We start from the raw sequence: 27,991 nt of genomic DNA, 5'->3' as shown, positions 1-27,991 counted from the left end.
GGGTGGTGAGCATGATGGTGGCGGTGGTGGCGATGGTGATGGTGATGGTGATGGACTTGGCGGTGACGAGGACCACCAGCCCGAAGCCAGCTGTGGTTCTGCTTGCTCTCGGGGTGGTATCGAAGGAGACTACATAGGTCTAAACTCCTCAAACCCCAATGACTCACCGAGAGGGCTGTGCGTTGTGCTCGGGGAGGAACCAGGCGCTGGGGTCACAGGCTGCCGGGCTCGGCCCCTCACCACCCCTCTGTCCGCTCGTCTGTGAATGTGCCTAATGAGGGTTCCCGCCCGAGCCCTGGCCCCAGGGTCCGGCTACGGTGGGCTGCGTGATGCTTTCATCATCCTCACAGTGGTCTCGACCTTCCACTCTCCACCGGTGAGCCCACCCCACTTCTGTCCCCATCCCCGTCCCTCCGTCCCCGCCATCCCCTGCTGTCCCCATCACCGTCACCTTGGCCCCAAAGCAGGCAGGCCTCTACGCTGCGTTGTCAGATCCTCATGGCATCTGCCTGAGGTCCGAGCGGGCTCCAGAGCCGCAACCAAAGGGGGACGTCACCAGCCCCGTGAAGATGCGTCCTCTGAGCACCCCTGGGCTCCACCTCAGAGCAGGACAGCCTCCTCATGGGGTAGTGGGGGTGCAAGCATCTCAACAGGCTTATGGGAATAGGGGATGGCTCCATCCTGGCCTCCCCTCTCTCTTCCGTGACCTCCTCTGATCCCCAGACTTTTGACGTCTTCTCTTTGCCAACAGCACCCACACTTGCACCCCAGCCAAGACCCCTTAGCTCCCACACCCCAGCCTTCTGTGGCCAGCTGGGGAGGTCCACAGAGGAATGACGGTGCCTAACCACCCGCTCCCAACCTCTCTCCTTCTCAGGCTTCTCAGCCCAGCAAATGGCCCGCCACCAGGAAAATACTCTTGGCGCCGCTCTGCCCTTGCTCACCGCCGTGGGGCGCTGCACACCACATTGGCAGCCTGAGTCAGCCTTGCTTGGGGGGAGCCTTGCACTCACAGCTTAGGAACTGGCCTGCGTGCAGATAAGGGCCCTGCTTCCTGAGGGGTGGGTGCTTCCACGCTGAGCAGGACACCACTGCTTATTTTCTAACGGGGATCTGTCACCAAGGCCCGCCTGTGCCGGCTCCGCAATGGGTCAACACCCCATCCATCCTTGGTCTGAGGCACCTTCGGGTCTCACTGGACAGGCCCCCACTCTGCCCAGGGCCTCTGGGGGCTCCCCACCCCCTCCCTACCTTCAACCCCTCAAATACAGCAGCCCAGCTCCCACTCCGGGGGCTTCTCCTGGGAACACCCTTGCCCTGCACTCCCTCACCTCCCTGCCCCGATTCTCTGAGTGGCCAAGAGCCACTTCTCCAGATGGAGTGCCGCAACACCCACTGCCCCGGAATTCCCTCCAAAGCCCTTGTTTCCCACTCCAGACACTGGGGCATGGAAGCGTTTGATGGCTGTTGTCTGGTCTGGTTCACGCACGAGGTGGGCTCTGTCGATGAACAGAGCTCGTGTTCATAAAGCACTAGGTATGAGCCCAGTGCTCGGGGGCCCGGGAAATACCCCCGGGCTCCAGTACCCCCACCCTAGTCTGAGCAGCAGGAATGGGGACAGCTACAGAGGTTTGCCCAGAACCAGAGGAAAGCAATGCAGCTGGGGAGCAGAGTAGGGGGCCTGGAAGGGGGGCAGGGACCGGGCGAGGAGGCCTTTCTAGGTCAGCTCCTGCAGGGGCCTGCCTCTGCCTGAGACCTGGGTGGGCCCCAGGGCAGTGGAGAGCCCCTGGAGGTGGTTCAACAGGGGAGTACAGGCTCTTGTTTGCAATATGTGAGCTTCTCAGAAGTTTTGCAGCCACTTGGGACCTCGGAAGGGAAAGGACAGGGCCCTGGAGCCCCTTCTTAGGACTTCTGTGCTTCTGTGCACAAGCAGGGTTCTGGGAAGAATCGTGCAAAATGCTTTCAGGCTGTTCTCTCATCCTGTCCTGTCCCCAGGGAAGATCTGGTCACCTGACACTAAGTTAAATCCCTGAGACCCTGACCCCACCTGCCCGAGAAGGCAAGGCCCCCAGGGTTTGTAAAACCTGATAACAGTGGCAAACATGGCTTTTTTTTTTAGCAGCTTGTGGGCCAAAAGAAACAAAGACAGTGGCGCCCCTGCTCCCAGGGCCAAGGGGCAACAGCCACAGATGCCAGAGAGAAAGCAGCTCAGCAACCCTGACCCGCTTCTGAACTGTGGCTCCAGGACCATACGCTGGGGCTAGGATGAGCCATGCACCCGCTAGAAGGGCCTGGAAGTTTGGCGGAGGGGCTGGTTAGACGTCCCTGCCAGCCTGGAGTCTACAGGGATACCCCACACTGCAAGCACACCTGTCAGGGTGCCGAGGGGCTGGGGCTCACAGATTCCCGGCAGGACCCTCAAAGGTGGGGACAAGCAGGGGGCCCCTGGTGTCCTGAGGAATGAGGTGCACGCTAAAGCCCCAACCCCGGACCACAGGTTACTGATGGATTCCCAGCTGGTAGAGAGACGGGGCAGGACCCCGGGGCCCAAGCCTGGGTTCACCAAGAGTAGTCCCGGCAGATGGCTTGCTCCGTCTGCTGGCATAGAGAGAGCCTTTCCTTTCCTTTCATTCACGGGTTCAAAAACCCAAGGGAATCCCCCTGGAAGCATGGTAAAAATGCAGGTTGCAGGTTCCCCAATCTAGTGTGGCCCGGGCTTCTGCATTTCTAATAAGTTCCCAGGGGCTGCTGCTGCTGGTCTGGGGACCACATTTTCAGAATCCCCGCCCTCAGGGAAGTTTGTGGGGGACAGGGACACGGGCTGGGTGGCTGGAAAAGGAGCAGGCCAGAGCCACGTGCATGACTGCCCAGAATGAGAGTGGCTGAACTGGGGTACACAGAGGTGAGGGGTGTCCACCACCCCTTGAGGCCCCACAGCATGCCAGGCAAATGGGCTCCCTGAGGGGACAGGTATTCTATGGTTAAAAAGACTGGGGCTCAGAGAAGCCAAGTAACCGACCCAAAGACCCATAGCTTGTAAGCTCCAGAGCTGACGCGCCACCCAGAGTCTCTGAGTCCACAGACCCTGTTCACTCAGCCCTCTGCCAGTCGTGGAACCGTGTCTGGGGAGGGAAGGTCCCTACCGGGGTGCACAGAGCTCCGCCTTCAGCCTTGGCCAATTCACAGCTGCCATCTAAGATTTAAATATCCAGAAGGCATGCCAATCCTTCCATACGGTAGGAAGCATATGATATACAGAGGGCTCTATTCGCGCTCAGAAATGTTTTTAAGAGTCTATCAGGAAGGTCTGAAAGCAACAAGACTCATTAATTCATTCGGTCAGTATTATCTGAGCCAGCGCTGGGTCCCAGGCCGTGCTAGACGCCTGCCCCGCAGTACAGCAGTGAACAAAACACAAAGTCCTTGTCTCAAATGTTTTTTTTTTTAAAGCTTTTATTTATTTATTTATGAGAGACACACACAGAGAGAGGCAGAGACACAGGCAGAGGGAGAAGCAGGCTCCCTGCAAGGAGCCCGATGTGGGACTCGATCCTGGATCCCAAGATCATGCCCTGAGCCAAAGGCAGATGCTCAACCGCTTGTCTCAAATGTTTTCCTTATGCTGATTACCGCTGTTTGTGACACAAACGTAATGGAAACGAAATCCATCTGAGATTCCTCGGCCTCGGCCCCCCGCCTCGCTGCGTCTGCTTGCCCACCCCGTTGGGTTCCTGCCCCCGTTCCTGCGGGGTGGGTGGGCACCACCTCAATTTCCAGCCTGCTTCTCCTGCTCCCATCATACCGAGCTTCCACGTCGCTTCTGACTCCCAATCTGCTCTTTCCAAAGAGGATTTCTGTCCGGGCTTTTGCCGCCCCTCGATGCCCCGCGGTCCGCAGCAGGCACAGAGGTCGCGCGCAGCCTCTGCCGGGGCTCCTGGTGCTGTGGCGGGGTCTCCCGGTTTAGCGGAGCTGGTCTCCACGCGGGGGTTACCCCGGGACTAGAATGACTCGTGGTGTGGCTGTGCAGATGCGTGAGATGAAATGCCAAGGGGACAAATGTCAGGTCCTCCTCTGACTTCAAAAGTCAGTGGCATAGAACCGAGTTGGGGAAACCGAGTCACAGTACATGAGCAAGGCGGCAGTGAGGTTCGTCCAGTGGTTGAGTCGGTGGTGCTTTGGGGCTCCTGGCAAGACCGCCACCGGGGTCACCAGCTCTCCCCTGCAGTCCTGGTGATCTGGCTCTTCTGAAGATGTATTTCCATGAGACTGCCCAAAGAGTGTGGCCCCCAAAGGTCAGGCCGCGGGCTGGGAGGGGCGCTAACACGCTGGGCCCCTCCACAGGCCAGGTGGTTTCCAGGCTCTGTTGATTCAGCTCATCCTCCAGCGGCCGCAGGGACAGAGGCCTCTGGCCCCACTGGACATGCTAGTTGCAGCTAAAGCTCCCCAGGGGTCTGTTGCACCCCAGCCCAGCGAGGTCAGAATCTCTGGGACTGCAGATTCCGGCACCAGGCGATTCCCATGAGCCTCAGGGATGAGAAGCTGCTGGGCCGTCTGCATCCCACACATGAGGCAAGGCAAGCTCAGAGGGCTTAAGTCACTTGCCCAAAGCCATACAGCTCAGAGTGATGGAGCCAGAGGCCCCATTTGTCTGACTGCTGGGCTGGACCCACTCCACCCCAAACGTAGGGCAGGCACGTTCACTCTCTGGCTATAACTTACCCCCTAGTTTCTAAGGAGAGGAGGGGTGAATCAGGAAGCAGAGAATGTGGCTGCAGGATGGGGCTGAGCACCCCCTGCAGACTCGCCCCTGGGGGCCGACCCCACACTGTGCCCGCGTGGCTCCTGACCTCCCCGCTTCTTTCCATGGGAAGAGGGGACCAGGCCTCCTCCTACTTTGACCTGAATTGTATCTGTGGTGACTCCCTGGGTCATGAACCCACACTGGGCCAGGCCCTGGAAGCTCACACCACTGTCCTAGGGCAGCCAGCATGGCTCTGCCACCAGAGTGTGAGTCCCCTCCGCCACCTGATTGGGAAGAGTGGCCTTGGGCAAGTCCCCCCACTTTCTTCATCTGCAAACTGAACTTGTTATTGAAAATATTTGCCTACCCCCTGGTTGTGGGGAGTCAGTGAGATAAGGTGGTGACAACCCTTTGTAAGTGGTGAAGGCAAATATTAGCTTTGGTGTCACGTGCCGGAAGGGCCCGGGCTCCTTGTGCCAGGGCACCTGGTCACAGTCCCACTGTACTGTGTGTGGTGACCTGGGGCTGCATTTTACCAGGGCCTCGGCTTCCTCACCTGCAGAGTAGCACCGCGCAGACTCTCCTCACTGGGCCAGCGCACAGATCAAATGCTCCAGTCCCCAAAAAGCTTTATGTGTGGGCACCTCAGAAAGAAGGTGGCCATGGGGGAAGTTAGGCCCTTCTAGTGAGTTCCCCAGGCCGTGCCTCCGTGCTCCAGGCAGGAATGAGACTTTGTTCCTTTGCTCATTCATTGTCTGCCCTTTCCCTGGAAGCACCCAGACCCTGCAGTCCCAGCCCTGGGTTCAAGCCCCAGTTCTGCAGCTCATGTTGTGTGACCTGAGGCTTAAGACTGGCCTCTCTGAGCCTCAACTGTGTGTAAAGAACATTCCGTCTCCATTTGGTCTACAGCCTGGAAGTGTTCAGCCAGTGGCGATGCTAGGGGAGCCGCCACGAAGGAGGAAGGGAGAGAGGGGGTCCAGGAGCAGCCCCTGGGAATCGTCTTAGGATTTTTTGTAGGGAGAGAAAAATGGTTGTTTTGATCTGGAGGCACACAGGATCCTTTCAATTCCAGGACCCCCAGGGAAGCACCCTGAGGCCACCATAGCCTCACTTCCACTGGTTCCTCAGTTCTCAAGCACCTGCAGGGAGCTTAGGGGAGCCTGGGGGGCCGGTGGAGGCTGCTGCATCCGAGTTCCTCTTTAGTGTGGGACCCCTCCCTCAGCTGTCACCGCCTTGCAAGTTCAGTGCCCCGATGGCCAAACTGGGCTCAGGAGGGACACACCTCTCCCAAGGCACCCTGCCCCGCTGCTTGCAATGTTCCAGATGCCCTACCGGTGTCATTTCCCAGGGACTGAGAGCCTTCCTGGAACACGGCAGGGCTTTCGCTGCCGCTGCCGATCCGATCCGGGAATTGGCATGAGCAGTGAGCAGCAGGTGTCCACATCCAGTGGAAGCTTAACCAGAGCCACATGTGGAAATTTCCCAGCCGCCACGTTAAATACATAAAAAAGAAAGTAGAAATTAATTTTAATACCTTATTTAACCCAAGACGTCCAAAATATTTTCAGTTTGACACATAATCCATATAAACATCATTATTCAGACGTCTTACCTTCCTTTTTAGGCACTAACTCCTCAAAATCTAGTGTATTTTACACTTACAGCTAGATTTGCCAAATACCAGCTGCCCAGGTAACTGAATTTCAGATAAACAATGAAAAAAAAGTGTGTGGTTTTGTTTTGTTTCTACTGTAAGTATATCCTATGTACTGCATGGGACATATTTACACTCAAACTTCTTTCTCAGCTGAAATTCAGGGGCCTGTATGTGTCTGTAATTTTATCTGATACATCTTGCGACCCTAGTTTCAGCACTTCTGCATCTGGAGGCTTACCAGCCACCTTAACTCATGGTGGAAAAGGGGACAGGGCAGGTGTGGAAGGATCGAGGCACCCAGGAGAGTCCGAGAGAGCCAGTCACCCAAAGTCAACCTGCAAACACCTGCCTGGTTCCTTCCTTCTCCAGGGCCCCCAGCCACCATCCCTTTGTTGCCTGTGACATATCTGTCTTTGTTTTGATCGAGCTTTTTGGAAACAACACATTCTATTTCCCACCATCTCCTGGCTGAAAAACAGGTGACAGGGAAGAAAGTCCACATCTCCAGGCCCATGATTCTCTGTATCAGCAAATTTTCAGGATCCAGAAGAGGGGTCAGGGCCAACAGGAGTGGCAGGGCAGGTCTGGAGGGAGGACAGGCCAGACCCAGAGATGGGGGACCCAGGAGCCAACCTCCTTCCGGGGCTTTCCTCCCTGCACCCCGAGCCTCAGCCTCACCCTCAGTGTGGGCTGAGACACTCCAGGTGTGAGTCTCTGACTCTGAGTTGTCTCTCTCTGCCTCAGTTTACACATCCAAACACACTGGGAAGTTGCAGACCAAAGCCCTGGGATGGGGAAGTGGACACAGCCAAGCGGCTGCTGGGGAAAGATGCAGCCTGCACAAGAGGTAGGTCACAGGGAAGCTGCCCTCCCCAGGCTGTCCCTGGGCTCCTGGCGTGCGTGCGGAGGGGGGCGGTGCATGTTCAGAGTGTCGGGAATGTTGGAAACAAGGCCACGGCTGGAATAGACAGAGGCCCAAAGAGGTAGGCCACAGCCAAGGTCACACAGTACGCCTCCAAGGGGCTAGACGCCAGCTGGGGAGCTGGGAACCAGAGCAGTGGGCTTCCCCACTGGGTCACATGCCCCCATAGGGCACTGCTGCCCAGGACCCCAGGAGAAAAGGAGGATGAATGCCAGTTTCCCCTGGGTAGGAGGCAGCAAGGGGCCAGTGCCTGACCGGAACTCCCCCAGCCCATAGGGCTGAGCCCAGAACCCCTCTCACCCAGCACACCACAGGCAGGCTGTGGCCCAGTCTGGCCCATCCCATGATTTGTGGGGGATCGGTACAACCGGAACACAAGCAGACACTTCATCCAACAATTAATAAGAGGGGGGGGGGTTGTTTTATTTTTAAAGATTTTATTTATTTATTCATGAGAGACACAGAGAGAGGGAGAGACACAGGCAGAGGGAGAAGCAGGCTCCTTGAGGGGAGCGCAATGTGGGACTCGATCCCAGGACCCTGGGATCACGACCTGAGCCAAAGGCTCAACCACTGAGCCACCCAGGTGCCCCTTAATAAGGATTTTAAAATGGGAACAGCAGAGCATTAAACTGAGTGCAGGGCCCTTCTGAGAGTGGCTTGTGGACACAGAGCACATACCTATGAGTCTCCAAGGAGGAGAGCAGAGGCAGGAGAGAGGTGCAGGGGCCCACCTGGCCTGGTGCAGTCACCCACCCAGCTTGTGTCCCCTAATCTCCTCCCTAAGCCCAGGGTCTCCCTCCTCAGCCTGGCTTTTCATGCTGCCCACTCATCCATGGGTTCACCCACCCTAACCCCTCCCTCCCTACACCAGGTCACCTCCCTCCCTCCCTCCTTCAGACTCTGCTCCCCGCTCCCGCCTCTTGTCTATCTGTCTCTGATGGTCCCAGCAGGACTCTGCATCCTCAGAGGTATCTTTCATTGGTGGGATGCCAAACCCTGTCCCTAAAAGAGCCCTACAGTCTAACCTGGCCCCTGACCTCCTCGTCCTCCCTCCCACTTTCTGCACTCTGCATATCCCAGCCCCAGACCCCACACTAGGAGAGAGATTGCACAAACTGTCCAGGGCACCAAAAGCATCCCATAACCGAGACCCACAGTGTTGCGTTCCTGTGATATTTTTTAACAATCAAGAGTAATGCCAAAAATCCAAGATGAAGAAAATAGCAAAGTTTTAAATAAAGACAGCATTAGTATTCTGATTTTTCTTCTTGCATCAGGCTCCAATATGGCTCAGCACGACACTGTGACAGATCCTGTTTGGTTCTGAAATTTTAATGTTTCATTTCTCTTTCACTTTTTGGCATCACTTTTGATTTTTTTTTAAGTTTGTTTGTTTATTTTTAAGTAACCTGTACATCCAACCTGGGTACTAAACTCATGATCCCAAGAGCCACATGCTCCTCCTGTGAAGCAGCCAGGCACCCCTAATTTTGATTTTTTTAAAAATTGCACTAAAATACTATTTTCTTCATCACTGTTTTAGGTGATCCCTTAAATTTTGCATGCAAGGCGAGTGCCTCCCATGCCTCCCACAGGCTCCCCAAGCTACAAGCTAGTCCCCAGACAGTAGGGGATGACGGGATGAGCAATCCTATCAATGATGAAAATCACAGCTGATGTGCACCAAGGTCTACGGCCACATAGTGTTCCAGCTCTGCCCCTTCCTCCCTTCCTTCCTGAGCACCTACTATGTGCTCAACACCATCCTAGACTCCCATAGAGCAGACACGAAACACTTCCCTGTCCACACAGAACCCACATCCGGGGCTGGGGAGCGAGACAAGGAAATAAGAAGTAAGGGTCAGCAAAATGCGAGGTGATGCAGAGAAAAAAAAATAATTGAGTTAGGAAGCCGTGAACCAGGCAGGCGAGAACCGCACCCACCCCAGGAGGGGGAGGGGGGTGTTCGCTAGCCCCATTCCTCAGATGAGGAAACTGAGGCAGCTTGCCCAGGAAGTGGCAGGGCCCGCTTCTACCCCGTCACCCTGGGCAGGCTGATGCCAGAGAGCTTTGAACTGGGTGTCGAGCATTGGGAGTCACCGTGGTTGGGGCAGGGGGGGCGCCAAGCGCATCCAGGGGGTCTTTCTCCACCTTGGGGGCCACCTCCCCAGGGGGTAAGGCTGGGCTGGCTGGGTCGGGCCCCGGTCCCCCGTGTGCTGGCCGAGCCCCCCCCGCCCCCGCCCCCGCCCCCGCGGCGGGGCCCTTTAAGGCCGCCCGGGTCTAGTGCAAGTTCATTCATCCAGGCGCCCCTGCTGACTCACGCTTATGAAAGTGGTTTTCTGGCCCCGCCCCCGCCCCCGCCCGCCTCCTCCCGGCCCGTGAAATACCCCGGGCTCCCGCCGCGCACCGGCTCCTCGGTCCCCACGGGCGGCGGCCGGCTCGGCGCAGGCTCCCGGAGCGCCCCCCGCGCCGCCAGGTGAGTGGCCGGGCAGGGCCTGCGGGGGGCCGGGGGGGCGGGGGAGGGGGGAGGGGGCGGGGGGCCCCGCGGGGCCCGGCCCGACGCTCCCGCCGCGCCTGCCCGGTGCCCGCGGCCGCCCCCGCAGCCGCCCCGCCGCCCCGCCACGTGACGCGCCTCGGGCAGGAAGGGAGGCGTGGCCCCCCGGGCCTGGGTCCCGCGGGCTGGGCGCTGCTCCGTCCCTGCGCTGCTGCTCAGCGCGGCCGCCCGGGGTGCGCGGGGTGTCCGGGGTGCTCGGGATGCCCTGGGTGCGCGGGGTGCTCTGAGCGCGCGGGGTGCTCAGGGTGCCCGGGGTGCTCAGGGTGTCCGGGGTGCGCGGGGTGCCCTGGGTGCGCGGGGTGCTCGGGGTGCCCGGGGTACTCAGAGTGCCCTGGGTGCGCGGGGTGCTCAGGGTGTCCGGGATGCTCGGGGTGCCCGGGGTGCTCAGGGTGCCCGGGGTGCCCGGGGTGCTCAGGGTGTCCGGGGTGCGCGGGGTGCACGGGGTGCTCAGGGTGCTCGGGGTGCCCGGGGTGCCGAGGCTGACTGGGCTCCGTGGGGAGGGCCCCGGAGGGGAGTGCGGCAGGCGGCCCTCGTGGGCAGTGCCCCCCACCCCCCGCGGCCTCCCTCACCTCGGCGCGGGCTCTCCGACCCGGACCCCGGGGCCTCGCCCACTGCCCGCCCGCCCGCCAGCAGGTGCTGCGGGCAGGACCCCTGCTCGGCGGCTTTGTCGGGGGCATTCCCGGGGCAAGGCCGGGCCCCACCGCGGTCTGCGCCCCCAACCGGGATAGGAGCACCCTCCAGGGAGGGGAGGGCTGGGGGCGCCTTCAGAGCCAGGCGAGCCGAGGGCCCCAGCGGTGCCCGGTGAGTGCAGCCCTGCCCGCGTCGGGGCGGCTGGAGCTTCAGGGAAACACCTCATCATTTAGAGCTGCCGGCGCTGCCATCTCCTCGTGCTTATTTGCTTCTGTGAACGGTGGCGTCTGTCCTCTGAGCTGTTTTCAGCTGGCACTTGCCGTCTTCAGCCCAGAGGGACTCAAACAAAAACTTAGCACTTAGAGTTGGCCGTTCCCAGGCCACAAAACTAAAGCGCATAAATGAAAATGGAACTGGTCTCAGACTGGGCTGTCAGTCGGCGGGGTGCGCGGTCTTCCAAGGTAACCAGAGCGCTCAGCTGCTGGGGGGCCTCAGGATGCTGCCCAGGAAGTGACCTCTGGGTGGTGACCTCATGTGTATGGCATCTAGAGGCTTCCGGGAAGGAGCACTGGACTTGCAGCCCAAAGCCATGGTGGTAAATGGGACCCTCCAGCTCCTGGGAAGCACGACAAGACACCAAGGGCTCCTGCCAGCCCCTCTCACCCAGGAAGGGGGGGGGGGACCGTCAAAGGGACAGAAAAGGTGAAAGGCGTGGCCCAGGGTGGGGATGCTCATTTTGCAGAAGCTCTGGGGAGTTCAGGTGGATTCAAGCCTCGGGGGTCAAACTCTAGGTCTGTCACCCACTGGCTCTGTGACCTTGGGGGCATGGCCTCACCTCCCTGAGCCTCAGTCTTCACATCAGTGAAGTGGGTGGCCATGAGAATTAAAGTTGTAGGGCATAGGGAACTCTCAGCAAGGCCATCGCGTGGGTCCCCAGAGGGCAGTAGAGACTTGAGGTGGGTCCCTGGGGCTGTGAGGGAAATTCCAGAAGAGAGTGTCCCCAGGACCACCAGGGTCCCCCAGTGCTCAGCAGGTAGTGAGAAACTGTTCCCTCCCAGTGGGGAACGTGGGCCCGTGGCCTCCTTGCCAGCGCAGGGGACAGAGCAGAAGGGTGAGCAAGGACAGATGGGTAGGCTGTGCTGTCAGCCTGGCTCGGCTCAGCCCCTGGCAGAAGCTGTCACACCCTGTCACCCTGTCCTCCTGAGGCCGGCTCCCTGACCTCACTGCCCTATCTATAATATAGGTCTGAGTGTAAGAGTACATATAACAGCCCAGTTAAATGAAGATTAAGTTAGTTAATGTGTATAAAGTGTTGAGAACATGCTTGGCACCTAGCCAGCTCTTCACAGACGTGCAGAAATGTTGGCCCTTTGTGGTGTTGGTAAGTGGTGGTGGTGCCACCCCGAAACCCTTGCCCCGGGGCAGATAGCACATCCCCTGCAGGGAACCAGGTATGGAGAAGGCCACGCAGTCCCTGATGCCACTTTGTTCATCTCCTGGGGACCTGGGGCTCACCCAGATAGGAGGAGGAGGAGGCCGTCCATGGGCCTGGGCCCCGGCCCCAGCGGAGGCAAGGAGGGCAGTGCTCAGGGCACCTCAGAGCACCGATGAGGGAGTCCCTGACACACACCCCCGCCGTGCCACTTGCCGCTGTGTCTTCACCTCTGAGCCTCACTGTCCACCTGCCAGCGGAGGAGGTGACACGGCTCAGCTCTCAGGGTTGCCCGACCCAGTGCTGTCACTTAGGTGTGAGCCCCTTAGAAACTGTAAAGTGCGGGGAGAAAGGCCCGTCGTCACTGTGAGAGCTGTTCCTTGTCCACCCGCTCGGGACCTGCCTGGGGGTAGATGCTGGTCATTGCACATATCAAATGTCATATTCCGGCCGTGATCATGTCTTGTCACCATTCAAGATTGCTTTCTTTCTTTTTTTTATAATGTGAATTAGTTGCCCACTTTTCTGAATCTGAGAATGCACATAAAAATCCAATTTTCTGCCTTCTCTGGAAGAATTCTGAAGGCAGTGGCCCTGGGCCCTGGGCCCCCATCCCTCGCTGCTCTGGGTGGTCCAGGCCATGTGACAGCCTGCTCCCTCCTGTGCGCGCGCGCGAGAGAGAGAGAGAGAGAGAGAGAGAGAGAGAGAGAGACCCTGGGCTGAGCCCCAGGTCCCCCTGGGGCAGGCCAGTGGCACGCACAGTGGCCTCGGCACCACTTAGCCCTGGGTTTCAAAGCCAGCCTCATGATGCTGAGCAATCTGTGTGCCCTCTCTGGGCTCCAGCTGACACGTCTGTGCAGGGGGGTCGTAACTGACTGTACTTTATGCGTGGGTCAGGGTGAGGAGGGCGTGAGAAGTAGCTAGGTCCGTGCAAAAAGCCACACATTCCTCACACGCCCGTGTGGATGTTGCCTTGTGGCCATCAGGACAGCAGGGGATGGGGGCAGTGGGTGAGGCCGGAGGCTGGTTTGGGGGACGTGGTGCAGGTGGGTCTGGACCCTGCCCCCGCCTGCAACGCCAAGAACTGGGTTGAGGGCCCTATGAGTGATGTGATGTGGGCCTGTGGCCAGCAGGGGGCGCGGGTGTCCCAGAGACGAGCAAGTTTACAGGCCTCTTCCCCTAGGACTCTGGCTTCCAAAGTTTCAAGTCCACCTGTTCCAACTGAGCCGCTGAGCAGCCAGTGAGCTCCGGTCCTTTCTCAGGGGCACATTTGCTCCAGCCAGTGCGTCACGGCCATCACCTCACTGTGTCCCCTCCCCCAACAACGCTACGGGGTAGAGAGCATCATTATTCCCATTTTATAGATGAGGAACCAGACTCGGAGAGGTGCAGGAATGGGCTGTAGTCACCAGCAGGAAGCACCTTGCCAGGTGATGGCTCCAGAGTCCCCCCGGCCGCACCAGAGACCTGAGGGCTAGATTGGGGGGTGGGTGCTGTGGTGGTCACAAAAGTGCTAGGCAGGGCTTGCCCCCAGCGGGGCACAGGAGGCCTTACAGAAGATGCACCATAAGCTTTCATCTGCTGATGAAATGGGGAGAGTGGGGTGGGGCCCAGAGATGGAGGTGGCTGCCTGGAAGAGGGGACCCTGTCTAGCGGGGCTGGGGGGGCGTGGAGGCAGTTTGTTTGGAATAGAACAGGTGTAAGGAGGAGAGAAGAACAGAAGAGTGGCCTGATATGTCTCAGCAAGGACCTTGGACTTGACCCCGAGCACCACAGGCCAACACCCTGCAGCCTATAGCTGGGAAGTGAGTGCATGACACCGCAGGCTCACCCAGTGGCTCTTCTCCCCCCTTCCCCCAGGTCAGCTGCCAGCTCCGAGCTCCCCACCAGCCACAGCCATGAGCAACTGGAGGAAGGACCACCTTGGCACCAGCGCCTCGGAGCCCCTCCCTGTCCTCATCATTGGTGAGTGCACCCAGGGCAGGGAGGGTGCTGCTCTGAGCCCCTAGGGTGGAAGGTCAGGAGCCAGGCAAGCCCAGGCCGGGCCTTTCTTTACAAGAGCAGTATTTTTTTTTTTAAGATTTTATTTATTTATTCATGAGAGACACAGAGAGAGAAAGAGAGACAGGCAGAGAGAGAAGCAGGCTCCATGCAGGGAGCCTGACATGGGACTCGATCCCGGAATCCAGGGATCACACCCTGGGCTGAAGGCGGCTCTAAACCGCTGAGCCACCCACCCTGCCCTGGCTTATTGTTTTAGTTTGATTTTTATGAATAAAGAGCAAACCAATGAACCGGTCAGGTCAAGACCAAAGCCCTCAGTGCTGGTGGTCTCTGGCACCTGAAAGCACCGCCCTCTGACCCCACCCTCTCTCCGCAGGCAATGGCCCCTCGGGCATCTGCCTGTCCTACCTGCTGTCTGGCTACACCCCCTATGTGAGACCGGATGCTGTCCACCCACACCCACTGCTGCAGAGGAAGCTCACGGAGGCTCCGGGGGTCTCCATCCTGGACCAGGTAGGCCCGAGCTCTGGGGGTGGGACAGGGGACACGCCCACCCGGGGCAGGCAGGGCAAAAATAAAGACACATGTTTGTTAGACACAGGACCAAATGGGGAACACGCAAGACCGCAAAGTCAGGCAGGGAAATTGTGCAAGAGGAACCAGGGCTATCTCTTGAGACCAACAAATTCCACACCTGCTTGTCTCACATCCCCTAGACCGGTGGGTGGGTCCTAACCTGCTCTCCTGGGCACACTTGGCAACATCGGGAGACAACGTCAGTTGTCACAACTGGAGTGGTGGCCCCACTGGCTCACAGGGTCCCGGCCCAGGGATACCATTTAACGCCCTACGGTACACAGGAGCGTGCCCACCACAAAGCACGAGTCTGCCCAAACGTCAGTAGTACCTAAGTTGAGAAATCTTGCCCAAATACTTTGGTTTGCTACACCCCTGCCCAAGAGGGCCCACCAATCCTCCATCCATGCCCCTTGCCTTCCAGAAGGCCACTCATCGTCCACTCCCTCTACTTCCGACATCATTTATCCTCCTAGCCCCTCCCACCTTTAAATTGGCTGATGAGGAAGTAAGCTGGTCCAGATCAGCAATTTTCGAAATGCCTCCTACGGGACTTTAGTTCCACAGACAAAATGCTCCTACCCCAGTAAGTGTTGGCAAAACTCAATGTATAAAGTCGGCTGCAGGACTTGTCAGAGCCTTTACCGCATTGATGGGCATTATCTCCTTCTGCGAGGCAGCATTTTCCAAGCTTGTCTGACCTCCCTAATGTTAGGCTGAGGGTGCGAGACTGGGCAACCTTGCGCCATTAGCGCCTCTGACCTATGCACCACCTCCAGGACCTGGATTACCTGTCCGAAGGCCTTGAAGGCCGGTCCCAAAGCCCTGTGGCCCTGCTCTTTGATGCCCTCCTGCGCCCGGACACAGACTTTGGGGGAAACATGGAGTCCGTTCTCACCTGGAAGCACCAGAAGGAGCGAGCCATCCCCCACATGGTCCTAGGCCGGAACCTGCCTGGGGGAGCCTGGCATGTGAGTGGGGGCTGGGGGAGTATGAGGGGGGCTTTGGGCCTGAAGTCAAGGCCTCCCATGCCCTGCCTCCCTGCCTCCTTGTTGGGCTGGGGCTAGGAGAGGCCTGGACCAAAGGTCTTCTTTTGCTCACAGTCCATCGAAGGCTCCATGGTGACTCTTAGCCAAGGCCAGTGGATGGGGCTCCCAGACCTGCAGGTCAAGGAGTGGATGTGCAGGAAGCGAAGGTGAGGAGGCTCTGGAAAGCCCGGGGTGGACAGGGATGAGCGGGGCCCACCCCCACATGCAGCCCAGGAGCCAGAGCTATAGGGGCTGTGAGGCTCCCCTAGCCTGCCCTTCCTCTTACTCCAGGGTGGGATATGGAGGCTCCACTGGGGAAAGGACTTGTCTGGGCCCACAGGGGGCTGGACTCACCCCAGGAGCCTGCCAGTCTGATGCATAACTCCCCAGCATGGTCCCTGGGAGCGTCCCGGCCTCTAAGGAAGGCGTGATGGCTGGCCCTGCTCTGTGCCTCTGGCCAGGCTCCCTGGCCCTCTGGCCTCCCTGCTGCCCTTCATCCTGCTCAAGCCTGGCCTGGAATAATCTTTCCACTTCTAGATCAGCTAAGAGGTTGCACTTCCTTTAAAAAAAAATGCTTTTGCAATAAAATCATAACCACATATAGAAAAGGAAGACAACTCACCCCAACCCCATGCCTGTACCCATCACTGTCCCGTTTGGGGGTCCTTCCCCCCATCCTCCTCCATCTTGTTTCCTGTTCCATCATGACCACGCTGCACACGTCTGACCATCCTGCAGGAAAAAGCCCAATCACTGAACAAATGAATTCCAGCCCCTGCTCATCCTGGGGAGCGAAGCAGCAAGTTCCCGGGTGCTCCAGGGGGGTGGGTGCAGGGTCGCCACTTGGGTGGTGGCTGACCTTGTGTGACCCTGTTCCCTCCGACCCCAGGTGCCATGACACAGGCTGGTCGTCCCCACCCAGCAACTCAGTTTCACAAAGACTTTGTGTCCCTGCAGACTTGGCAGGAAGATACCCAGGCTAGTGCAGGGATGTGTCAACAGAGCGACAGGAACTGAAATTTTAATCGTAGACATACTTTTATATTTCACTTTCAAATTTAACGTTCAGGCATAAGGGTTTCACGTGGTGAAGACAGCGTTTGCAACTGTCTTTTACGGGGCCACATGGTATTCCCCATCAAGCACATCTGCTCCTGCTCCTGTGCGCCGGGCCACACCCACGGCAGCCACACTCCCTGCCCTCCTGGTGCCGCCAGGGCTCCGAAGCCCCCCCTACCCCCAGTCCTGGGGCTTTGCTTCTTAGAAAGAACCCTAGATGTCGCACCTTAGGACCGTTCTCTGGAACAGTTTTTACTCAGAGAGGGGAAAGTGACAAACCCACAGAAAGCAGAGTTCCAGTTTCAGGAGCAGACCGGCGGGCTGGGCTGCGTGGCATGGCCTTGGGGGATGCGATGTGAGCTGGTGCTACCGTTGGTCCTGCTGGGTGTCACGTAGGATTCTCTGTGTTTTTTAAATTGAGAGAGAGACAAGCAGACCCCACACTGAGTGCAGAGTCCAGTGCGGGATTCGAAACCCAAGAGTCAGGCACTCACCGACTGCGCCACTCAGGCGCCCCATGTAGGATCGCCCTTAACACGTCCGTGGTTAGAGTAGGTAACGCGTCCCAGGTCACCCAGGTAGACGGAGGAGCTGAGATCCTGCCGAAGCCCGTAGCTCAGGCACCTGGAGACGCTGGCCCTGCGGTCATTGCCCTGGGAGGAGCGGCAGTAAAAGTGAAAACGAGAGTAGCAACCCCGATAATAACAGTCTGCTGGGGCTGTGCGTGCAGGGGACTATGCCCAGTGCTTTGCACGGCTTGTTTTGAAGTGAACCTGTTGTTGAAATACAGTCTTTCCTAGAGGAAAGTGCATGACTCCAGCGCACACAGGTGGTTGCAGTGCCTCAAAGTGCACACACCTGCACCGCAGCTGCCCAGAAGCAAGAACTAGGCCCCCTGCCCCCCGCAGCCCTGCTCTTACCGTCCCCATCACGGCCCCCTTCCTCCCGCCCCAGGGGAGCCACTCTCTACCGCTAACCCCGTAGAGCAGCCTTACCTGTTTCCGAGCTTGGGAGAGATGGAAGCCCAGCACCTTCGTGTAGATTCGTAATTAGTCTTTGGAGGTAGGACCAGTGGCTGACTCTTCCCTGCCCCCCACCACCTGGCAGCTTCTATCCTACGATTTCTGTGCACATCACAGCCGACCCTCAACAGCCGCGTGAAATCACTCTGTCACCACCATCATCCCTGTGTGCAAATGAGGAAACTGAGGCATGGAGTGTTTCAGGCACGTAGCTCACCAGCAGGATTTGAACCCAGGCCACCTGGCTTTAGAGACCACAGTCTCAACCCCACCCTACTGAGGAAACTGCATTAGCTCTGTTTTACACATGACGAGCTGCAGGCTCCGAGGGGATAAACTAAGTCCCACAGCGGGGGAGGCAGAGCCACAGTCCAGCCGCCGGCCTGGTCACCCCCAACTGTGGCCCTCCACCCAGGTCTGCTCTCTGACACCCGCCCCCCTGAATCCTTCCCTTCAGAGGTCTTCGTAACAGCCGAGCCACAGCTGGGGACATCGCTCACTACTACAGGGACTACGTGACCAAGAAGGGCCTGGGTCACAACTTTGTGTCCGGTGCCGTGGTCACGGCCGTGGAGTGGGGGACACCTGTGTCTGGTGGCTCCGGGGCTCTGGCCTCCAGCCCCCTCTTCCAGGTGAGCGGCGTCCTGACCACGGAGGACCAGAGCCAGCAGCCCTTCTCCCTATGTGCCCGCAATGTGGTCCTGGCCACGGGCACATCCGACAGCCCGGCACGCCTGGGCATCCCCGGGGAGGCCCTGCCCTTCGTCCACTACGAGCTTTCGGCCCTGGAGGCGGCCACAAGGGCCGGAACAGTGACCCCGGCCTCGGACCCCGTCCTCATCGTCGGCGCGGGGCTGTCGGCCGCCGACGCGGTCCTCTACGCCCGCCACTACAACATCCCCGTGATCCACGCCTTCCGCCGCTCCGTGGATGACCCCGGCCTGGTCTTCAACCAGCTGCCCAAGATGCTGTACCCCGAGTACCACAAGGTGCATCAGATGATGCGGGAGCAGTCCATCCTGTCGCCCAGCCCCTACGAGGGCTACCGCAGCCTCCCCGAGCACCAGCTGCTGCTCCTCAAGGAGGACCGCCAGGCCGTGTTCCGGGACACCCAGGGCCTCCAGAAGGTCTTTGGCGTTGCCCTGGTGCTGGTGCTCATCGGCTCCCACCCGGACCTGTCCTTCCTCCCCGGGGCCGGCGCCAACCTGGCTGTGGACCCCGACCTACCACTGAGCGCCAAAAGGAACCCCATCGACGTGGACCCTTTTACTTACCAGAGCACCCAGCAGGAGGGCCTGTACGCCGTGGGGCCCCTGGCTGGGGACAACTTTGTGCGGTTTGTGCAGGGTGGAGCCCTGGCAGTGGCCAGCTCCCTGCTGAGGAAGGAGGCCAGGAAGCCGCCCTAGCACCGGGCTTGGCATCCTCGTACCCAGGCCCTAAAGAGGAAGGGAGATGACCACGGCCCTGCTGGACGCCCCAGTGAGAGAAGGGGGCCTCTCCTGGCAGGAGACAGGAGGGGCCGTGAGCCCAGGCGACAGGCCTCTTGGATGAAGAGGAGTGGGGAGCCCAGGCTGCCGGGACTCAGACTAGTATCAGGGTGGGAACAGATGCTGCAGGCCAGGCGGGGGCGGTGATTTAGGGTGAAAGCTGCTGGTAAGAGCTGGGGTCACCAAGGCCAGCTGAGCCAAGAGGACTCCAGGCTCTACTGCTTCCAGAATCAGGTTCCAATTAAACCCAGTGCCTGCCTCCACTCCCGTGTCTGAGGATTCTGTGCGTGGGGAGGGGGCTGGGTGCCCCGGGAAGCACAGGGCCATGTGGGAGGTCCTTGGGATGGGGAGTTTTGTGATAAGGGATGGTGCCCAAGTCTGGGTACAGCTGCGTTAGGGACGTGAGGGGAGGATGTGTGTGGGGAAGGGTATGCTGGGGAGGCCTTCACAGCCCTGCCCACCCCTCCAGCCTGGCCCCTGACTGTCTCCCACCCTCCCTCCTGGTCACACTGTCTCTTCAGTCCTTCATGCTCCCTCAGCTCCCACCGGCCACAGGGCCTTTGCAGGGGCGGGTCTCCCACCCAGGACACTTTACCCTTCTAACTCCTCTTCCACTGCCGTCAACCTAAGGGTCACCTCCTCCAGGCAGCCTCCTCCGTCACCAGGGCAGTCCCGTTGGTGGCCCAAGGTTCCGGGGCGTTCAGAAGTAATAGTTGGTTTATCTACGGACTCACTCCCCGCTGGGATGTAGGTTCCAGGAGGCCGAGGGCAGCCCCGCCCCCGCCCAGTCCCAGGCCCTCACTCATCCTTCCGACAGGTGGATGGTGGTGGGTGGGGCGTGAGGGCAAGAGGGTGCTGGGGCGCCGGCCGGGCGCTCCGCTGCGGCAGGGGGTGGGGGGCTCGCAGGCCCCGGGGGGCGGGGGAGGCCGAGCGCGCGGGCGCCGGTTCCCGGAGCTGCCGCCAGCAGGGGGCGCCCCGGGCTCGCCGGACACCTGCGCTCCGGCCCCTGCGTCGGCGCCGCGGGGGGCTGGGGGCTCCGGGAGGGGCGGCCCCCGGGGCAGGTCCGCGCCGCGCAGCCCCGCGCCCCGACCCCAGGCCTCCCGGGCGCCCCTTCCGTGCGCGGGCTGGGCCCGGCCCCGCAGCCCCCCGCGGTTACCCCCTGCCGCGGCGCCGGGCGGGGCGGGGCGGGGCGGGGCGGGGGACGCGGGCACGTGGCCCGGGGTCCGGGCGAGCCCCCCCCGCGGTGGCCGCGGCCGCGGGGCCGAGGGAGGCGGGGCGGGAGGGGCGGGGAGGGGCGGGGGGAGGGGGCGGGGGCGGGGGCGGGCCGCGGGCCGGGCGGGGGTCGGCGGGCTTCCGGGCGGCGCGGGCGGCGCGATGTGCGAGCGGGCGGCGCGCCTGTGCAGGGCCGGTGCGCACAGGCTGCTCCGGGAGCCGCCGCCGCAGGGCCGGGCGCTGGGCGGGCTGCTGCGCTGGGTGGGCGCCAGGATGGGCGAGCCCCGGGCGCCGCTCGGCCCCGCCGCCCCCGCCCCCGCCGCCGCCCCCGCCGCCGCCCCCGGCCCCGGCCCCGCCGCCCCCGGCCCCGGCTCCCCGCGCGGGGGCACCGCGGTCATCCTGGACGTGAGTACGCGCCGGCGGCCCCGGGACCCCGCGCCCCGCGCCCCCCGCCCCCGGGACCCCGAGCCCCCGGGACCCCGGGACCCCGGGACCCCGCCCCCCGCCCCCGGGACCCCGCGCCCCGCGCCCCCCGCCCCTCCCGCCACGGCTCGGGATCCCCACCTGCTCCGGCCGGGACCCTTCGGCCCGGCCCCCGCCCCTCCCTCCGCCGCGCCCCCGCCGCTCCCTCCGCCGCGCCCGGTCACTTCTCCGAGACCCCTCCCGCCCGCCCCAGGCTCCGGTGCCGACCCTCATCCTGGCCGCGGACCCGGAGCCCGCGTGTTCCCGCCCCAAAGCCCCTTCCCCCGCGGCCAGCAGCTCTCGGGAAGCGAAGCGCCCTCCTGTCCCCCCCTCAGCGGACCGGGGCCGCCTGGACCCTCCCGGGCTCCCCGCCCCGCTCCAGCCTGAGCCGCGTCGGCCCTCCGCCCCTGCACGCCCGGCGCACCCGGGAGCCCCCCCCCCGGGAGCCCACCTCACCCCCCCCCGGGAAGCCCACCTCACCCCCCCCCCGGGAGCCCACCTCACCCCCCCCCGGGAAGCCCACCCCCCCCCCGCCCTCTCCCCAGGAGTGGGAGGAAGCTTCTGCGGGGCGGCCGCTGGGGGTGGGGGCGTGGGGGCGGGCGAGGCGGCGGGGGCCCTGCCCGGGCACCACCCCAGTCCCGACAGCCCGCGTGGCCACGGGACCTGCATGTCCCGGGGAGGGTCCTGGGCCCCGGGGGCTCCTGGGTCAGTTGTGTCTGCATGTCTGATTGTTGGGGGAGCGTGGATCTCCTCTCCCCCTTCCTTCCTCTCTCCTGGAACCCACAGCTGGCCCTGGGCAGAGAGGGCTGGGCAGGGAAGGGGGAGCTGGGCTGTGGGGTGCTGGAGGCTGCCCCCAGAGACATGCAGGCACGCGCACACGCACACACACTCTTGCACAGCCAGATCCTCTCTCAGGTCCCCCACACAGTTCGTGCGGGAAAACCGGGGCCACCCTTGCAGGGAAACCCTGTCCAGACCCTTCCCTTTCCCAGCAGTGCAGGCAGGAGGCTCGGGGTCCTCCTGGTGCTGGTGCAGGTGGGCTCCGAGACTCCTCCATCTAGGAGATGGAGTGATGAGTGGGGGTGGGGAGAGGACTCCTGGAGCCACCTTAGGTGGTCTGCACCATTCACTTGCTTGGCGTGGCCAGCATGGGCACCTGCAGGGGGGACCCCGGCCCCAGAGAACTTTGCAGTGGGGAGCCGGGGTGTGGAGTGCTCAGGCGGGGAATGGGTGCTCTGCTAATTAGTCTCCCTTCTGCCCCAGCCACGGCAGCTCCTGCTCGAGCACCCCCAGCTAGGGTTTCAGCTGAGGGAAGAGGGGGGTGATGTGTAGGAAGCCCTTTCTGAGCTGCTGCTTCAGTTTGTCACAGTCTCGAGTACTTGAAGGGATGGGGAGACATCTGTCCTTGGCCCCAGGGCAAGCACCAAAGGTCAGATGGTCAGAGGGGTTGGTGCCTCCCCCTGCTCCTTCTGTTCACCTGGCTCACCTTCTTCTAAAAATACCAGGAGGACTTATCTGGTCTCAGCTCAGGTTTGGGGGGGTGGCTGTCACTCCCCCATCCCTCCCCCACACCCTCCCCGTGCAGCCAGAACCTGGCACCTGCAGCTGGCTTTCTGAGCTCTTCACGGCCTGCTTCCACCCACTCCCCCACCTGAAAAATAATCCAGCGCTGCCCCTGGCTGGCCCAGTTGCCAGGCCTGGAGGTTCCCTTAGCAGACATCTCTGTTGACACTAAACCAACCTCCGTGGGGGGAAATCGGGGCTCCCACGGGCTTCCGAGAGGGGTGCAGCGGTATGAGGCGTGTGGCTGTGTCCGTGGGACACAGATTCCCATTGTGTGACTGAGCGTAGCACAGTGGGTGAGGCCGCGTGGACTGCTGGCTCTGCAAGCACACCCGCAAGCATGTGGATCGGTGTGAGCGTGTGTGTCCACGTGTGTGTGCGCATGTCGGCACAGAAGAAGAGTGGGTGCTGCTTCCTCGCAGGCGCCTGGGAGGGCTGTGCCTGAAGCATCCCTCCTGCCCTGGATCCCAGCCGGGGCCTCCTGGGGGAGGGGCTGCTCAGCTTCTCAGGCCCCCCTGCACCCCCCCCCCCCAGGAGTGGGATCTCAAGATGAGTTGGGAGCCACTGGAGGGCGCCTGCCCCTCTGGGGCCCAGGCTGACTCTACTTCTCTTCTCTGCAGATTTTCCGCCGGGCGGACAAAAATGGTGAGTTTCCCTCCCAGGCTGTCCCCTGAACAAGGTCCTGGCTCTTTCTGTCCTGACGCTTCGGGGGCAGGGACCCGGGCTTGGGACACGGACTGCCTTGTACGTGATGGTTTCTGAAGTCAGAAAGCCGAATCCTGGCTCTGCCCTGTGCCTCAGTTTCCCTGTCTCACAGTGGAATTCACATAGTTCCTGCTTGGTAGGGATGCCACAGGGATTCAAGGAGTTGGTGTCTGTGATGCCAGGATGTCTTGCACATAGTAGGTGCTTGGTGTACTTCAGCCCTCATCCCGCTGGGCTGGGCTGGAGCAGCCCGGGTAGGGGTTGCCTAGGGAGCACCCTTGAAGGAAGCCCTCAGCCTCACTCCAGGCCCTGCCCAGGCCCTGGCACAGGTCTTCCTCGCTGCCACCTAATATACTCGGTGCTGTTGCTCCTGTCCTGATGATTCCGTAGTGGCCCAGAGGGTGTCAGTGACTTGCTCAGGGTCACCCAGCTGCCTGAAGGCAGTGGAGCTTGTGCTGCAAACGCCTGGACCTTTCCCCACGTCAGGCATCCTCCCCAGTGATGTGAGCAGCACATTGTCACGGCCACTAAATTCATGACACGGCACCTCTCCTGACTTCGACAATCTCCCCCGTACAAGGAAGGTGGGGGCCTGAGAATGACCACGTTTCCCAACGCCCCCCAAGCCTGACAGTTGCAACAAGGAGCAGCACAAATTCATGTAAACACCGTGGTCCTTATTCCTGGGGCCAGAGCAGCTCTCTGTGGACTTTAGCCAAGACAGTCCTTCTGCAGGCCTCAGGCTTCTCATCTCTAAAGTGGGGTGCTAACGCTTAACTTGCCTGTTTTCTTGGCTTTTGGGAAAATGTAGGGAGGAGATGTGAGAAGGTGGGGAGCAGATGGCCCTGGGGCCCAGCACCTCTCATGCATGGTTGGAGGTGATGGTGGCAGCGCTAACCTGGGTCCCCAGCACCCTGTCCCTCTGACCCTGGGGGTTACTGCTGACCCTTCCCCAACCCCGGTGTTGAGAGCTAGAACATGAGGCCTTGGGGGCTGGGGGTACATAAGCCTGGCCTGGAATCAGGGCCTCAGGGTCTCTATCCCTTGCCCCCTTGCCTCCCAGGCCTCTTGGGACACGGGACTCTCAGCAGCAGTCCCATTTGGAGCAGGAAGGAGGGAGAGGGATGTGGGGGGCCTCCAGTGACCTCGAGAAGCAGTTGTGACCTCTAGGCCCAAACAGCCTCTGAGCTTCAAGCAGGGGGCCGAGGGGCTTCATCCCTGACATGGGCGTCTCTGTGGCGTCTTCAGAGCGCAGCCACCAGGGGCTGTGTGGTCACCTTCACCTGCTGGCCAGGCCCCCTCGGCAGATCGTGAGCCCCTGGCCGGTAGGAATCAGAGCTTGTCCCTGTCATGGGCCTGATGCCCGGCACCCAGTGGGTCCTCAGCCAGCGTCTGTACGCTTACAGGTACCAGGTCTATTCCTCGTTGAGCGCAGCTGTGCACGGCCACGGGGTGCAGCGTGAGTCTGGCCGGGGGGGCCCCCCACGGCGGCTGTCTGCATGGCCGTGTCTCTCTGGTACTGCTGGACATATGGCACGTGTGGACCTGGGTGCCTCATGCACCTGCTTGCGGTGGGAGGTGTGGGTGGCACACTGGCCTCCCTTCAGGCACAGATGGGGACTCCTCCTTGTCGCCTGTTGCCCTGTCAGAGGCCGTGTTTCCACCCCCTGAGCAGAGCTGTGGGGGTCCCTCGACGTGGCTCTGCGGCCCCCACAGAGGCTGGGCCCGTCCTCCTCCTGGACCTCAGGTCTTCCTGGCCACCGCAAGGACCCCCGGGAGGCTGTCACCAGGGTTGATGTGGGCATGTGATGTGGGTTCCAGGGGAGCTTCTGGGGCCTGTAAGCAGGTGAAATCCCTTCTCTGTCGCAGGGACTGCCGCGTTCGAGTCCTGGCTCTGACACTTGCCAGCTCTGTGACCTCAGGCCTCAGTCTCCCCATCTGTAAGTGGGCATGATGACGCCGGGACCCCCCCTCAGAGGGCCCTGCTGGAGCTAGCACAGAGTCCAGGCACCCGTGCCACCTGTGGGCTCGGACACCACGGTTTGCCAGCAGGTTTTGGGTTCCCACCTGTGCTCCCTGGGGAGTTCCTACCTGTGTCTGGGGGGGCTGCCGGCGGCCACTGAGCACCCACTCATCGACCTCATTGGGGCTTTACGGTGCTACTGCTGGGATCAGAAGCATCACCCTCTTTCTAGACATGACAAAAGCCAGGCCCAGAGCTCGCAGGTGCGGGACTGCAGATCCTTGGCTGGGGAGCCACGCAGGCAGTTCTGATGCCGCCCGGCCCCATTTGAGAACGTGTGTGGGTTGGGGGTTAGGAGTAGGTGTGGACGCAGGTGCAGCCAGAGCTGCACACAGCGCACACGCACTGAGCAGTTTAACACAGGTGGGTGCCTGCCCTGCCCCAGGCACCCACAAGAGCGACCCAGGGGTGCAAGGTGGGGTGTGGTCTCCTGGACAAGCTTCCGGGATCCCAGGGCCAGGCGCTCGGGTCTGGCCTGTGCCGGCAGCTCCCAGGGCTCGGGCTTCTTCATTGAGATAGCCCCGTCGTCACTCCTAGGGGAGGCTGGGGGTCAGGGTCTGCCCACACCTGGGGCATGAAGCCCAGACGGTGGCATGTGGCGTCCAGCGGAAGGGTGAGCGCCAGAGTGCATGTCTCTCCAGGGACATGGACATGCAGACTCCTGGCATTTGAAAGGTCACCGCGACAGAGGCTGAGCTCATGCTAATTAGCGAAGACACCTGCAAACGCCCGCTCGGGGTCCTTGCTGGGAGGGAGGGGCGCCAGGCCTGCTCCTCTGATGCTACAGAGGCCTGGGTAGGAGATGTTACTTCCCTCATTAGCGGATCTGGGTTCATTAGGGCTGTGGTAGGACATTCAAGGTAAATGTCAGCCGAGAGGACTGTGCTCGGGCGGCCCGGTGGGCGTCCCAACGCCTGCTCTCCCGAGGGCAGAGGGGATGGAGGAACCCGGAGGCCGGAGGAGCTGGAAGCAGAGAGATCCCCCCCGCCACCCCCCGCGCTGTGTCCGTGGCCGCCGTGACCAATCACCGCCGCTTCCACTGAGTGCAAGCATGGCCTCAGCTCTTGCACACAGCCCTGGGGGGGGGGGCAGTTAGGGGGCACGGTGGGGGGGTCTTCTGGCCAGAAGACTCTGCCCCGGGTTGGCGTGAGAGCATGGGCTTGGGGGCCCGTTGGCCGAGGTTCTAACACCAGTTGTGATACCTTTAGCGGTTCTGTGCCTCGGTTTACCACTCCATGAAATGGGAATCTTGTGAAAATCGAATGCGTAGAAAGAGGCCCACGTGTCGGCCGTGATTCTGCGTGGTGCTTCCTTGTTTTTCTCAGCAGTCTTGTCAGAGGAAACCAGGGAAGCGTCCTCTTTTTCACAGACTAGAAAGAGCCAGCGGAGAGCTTGCGTACTACGCAGCTGGTGCCGGGAAGTCCTTTCCACAGTGGTCTTTTCTGGGTGTGCAGGGGCGGGGCGGGGCGGGGCGGCTGTGTTTGGGGACAGGGGACTCTTGTATTTGAAACTTACAAACCCGTTTCCCTCTGTGATGCTGAAAGTGGAGCCCGGATGTGAGGCAGCTGGGAGGTTGCACATTCATATCCCCCCTCCCCGCCCCTGACGCCGTGTGCCTGCTGGGCCAGAGGGGAGACGGGGCGGGAAACCGAGGCAAGGTGCGAGGCTGTCCCTCCGCTGAGCTTCTACTTCCGCTCTACTGGGAGCCCCTGCAGAGCTTGTGGGAGCAGAGCTAGATCATCCCGATCCCGAGCCTTTAAAATACAAGAATGGGGGTGCCTGGCTGGCTCCGTCGGTTGAATGTCGACTCTTGATTTCAGCTCAGGTCGTGATCTCGGGGTCCTGGGATCGAGGTTCGTGCAATAAGGAGTCTGCTGGAGATTCTCTCCCTCTGCCCAATCCCTCCTCCCTCCTGACCAGGAAGGGGCATCTCTTTCTAATCCACACAGGGGTGCCATGTGGGCTTGTAGGGACTTTGATTGCAGAGTGGCTGGAATAGAAGGGGGTCTGTGCTGAGGGGCTGGGGGCTTCCTTCCCTCTGACTCCCACGGCCCCCACCCCACAGGTGTGGCTCCTTTAAGGAGCAGCGGGAGCTGGGCTGAGATGGTTGAGGAGGGGGTGGTGGAAGTCCTTGCAGGAGCTCCGCAGGTATGCCCAGGTGGAAGGAAGTTGCTGAGGCTGAGGGTGGAAGTGTGGGATCTGCCTCTCCCAGAGTCACTGCCCTTCTGCTGTGAGCCCCTCCCTCAGTGACCACCTGCCCCCCGCCCAGGAGACTGCCCCCCACACACATGCTGGTGCCCAGGGGTCCTGTGTGTGGACGGAGAAGAGGTGCAACAGAGGGTGGGACCGTGCTGGGCCCTGGGCAGCCTGGGTGCCTCCCTCCCTTGCGGTTTGGCGTCTTCACGGTTGGGTCTCTGGCAGGGTGAGAACTCCCTGCCAAGTGTCGGCAGCTGTTGCACATCAGACCGCATGAAGGTCTGGGCTCGAAGTTTGTCATGAGGAAGGGGCAGAGGGGAGGGGGGTGTCCCTCCCCCAAGTCAGGACCTGGGTGCTGAGGTTGGAGAGCATGCAAGTATGGGGGGGGCACTTGGAAGCAAGAGAGAATGGCCATCACACCCCGTGGCCTCCGTGCAGTGCCGCCTTAAACCACACCCAGCTGCAGGTGGTCGGCAGGTGAGGAGAGAGGTGCACCTGCCGGAACAGGTGCTCTCCCGTAGTTGAGCGCATCAGCGACGAGCCCTGGCAAACTCGCTGCTGCTTGTGGTGGTTGCCAGTTTGGGGATTATCTGTAAGTGGGTGTTGAGGTGTGGGTCTGGGAATTAGCCGGATAAGTCGGCGATATTCTGTGAACTAGAGTTTTCTCATTTAGTTGGGCATTCGCTGGGCGGACGGAGATGATCTGGCCGGAGTT

General features: G+C 61.1%; 2 protein-coding genes and 1 long non-coding RNA gene across 7 annotated transcripts in view; 2 read left to right on the top strand and 1 right to left on the bottom strand.

Annotated features, from left to right (window-relative positions):
- Positions 1-9,669: 9,669 nt before the first annotated feature.
- OSGIN1 (oxidative stress induced growth inhibitor 1) lies at positions 9,670-19,378 on the top strand. Of its 3 annotated transcripts, none has more exons than XM_072731440.1 (6): positions 9,670-9,799; positions 13,800-13,904; positions 14,320-14,456; positions 15,299-15,490; positions 15,623-15,714; positions 18,086-19,378. In XM_072731440.1, the coding sequence occupies exons 2-6, from the start codon at positions 13,838-13,840 to the stop codon at positions 19,032-19,034; spliced, it is 1,437 nt and encodes a 478-aa protein (XP_072587541.1). In that variant the 5' UTR covers positions 9,670-9,799; positions 13,800-13,837; the 3' UTR covers positions 19,035-19,378. The 3 variants fall into 3 exon arrangements, with proteins under 3 accessions (XP_072587541.1, XP_072587540.1, XP_072587542.1); XM_072731439.1 differs by lacking the exon at positions 9,670-9,799 and adding an exon at positions 11,006-11,209; XM_072731441.1 differs by lacking the exon at positions 9,670-9,799 and adding an exon at positions 13,296-13,369.
- LOC112924585 (uncharacterized) lies at positions 16,920-17,733 on the bottom strand. Its single transcript, XR_011996103.1, has 3 exons — positions 17,602-17,733; positions 17,101-17,259; positions 16,920-17,008 (listed from the first exon to the last, which is right to left on the bottom strand). It is a non-coding gene; the product is annotated as an uncharacterized lncRNA (long non-coding RNA).
- A 766-nt stretch (positions 19,379-20,144) lies between the features above and the next one.
- Positions 20,145-27,991, top strand: part of NECAB2 (N-terminal EF-hand calcium binding protein 2) — a 29,817-nt gene continuing 21,970 nt past the window's right edge. Inside the window, exons 1-2 of one of the 3 annotated variants that reach the window (XM_072731444.1) lie at positions 20,145-20,176; positions 22,973-22,997. Coding sequence is in view for 2 of the 3 variants with exons in the window: in XM_026004906.2 (XP_025860691.1) it covers positions 24,281-24,516; positions 24,927-24,997 (307 nt within the window). In the remaining variant the exon portion in view is untranslated. Of the gene's footprint in view, positions 20,177-20,458; positions 20,733-22,972; positions 22,998-24,265; positions 24,517-24,926; positions 24,998-27,991 lie in introns of those variants that run through there. The other 2 variants (XM_072731443.1, XM_026004906.2) reach the window with 2 other exon arrangements.

This window comes from Vulpes vulpes, chromosome 12 (assembly GCF_048418805.1).
Source record: "Vulpes vulpes isolate BD-2025 chromosome 12, VulVul3, whole genome shotgun sequence".
In the NCBI taxonomy this organism is placed as follows: Eukaryota; Metazoa; Chordata; class Mammalia; order Carnivora; family Canidae; genus Vulpes; species Vulpes vulpes.
This window is presented reverse-complemented; position numbering and strand designations above follow the sequence as displayed.

What these genes read in the sequence shown, in the direction of transcription:
- OSGIN1 (XM_072731439.1), top strand. Translation starts at nt 11,107, where the DNA reads ATGGGACCCTCCAGCTCCTGGGAAGCACGACAAGACACCAAGGGCTCC. An exon ending in GGGTCTCCATCCTGGACCAG is followed by an intron (nt 14,457 to 15,298) that starts GTAGGCCCGAGC and finishes CACCACCTCCAG; the next exon opens with GACCTGGATTACCTGTCCGA. An exon ending in TGGATGTGCAGGAAGCGAAG is followed by an intron (nt 15,715 to 18,085) that starts GTGAGGAGGCTC and finishes CCTTCCCTTCAG; the next exon opens with AGGTCTTCGTAACAGCCGAG.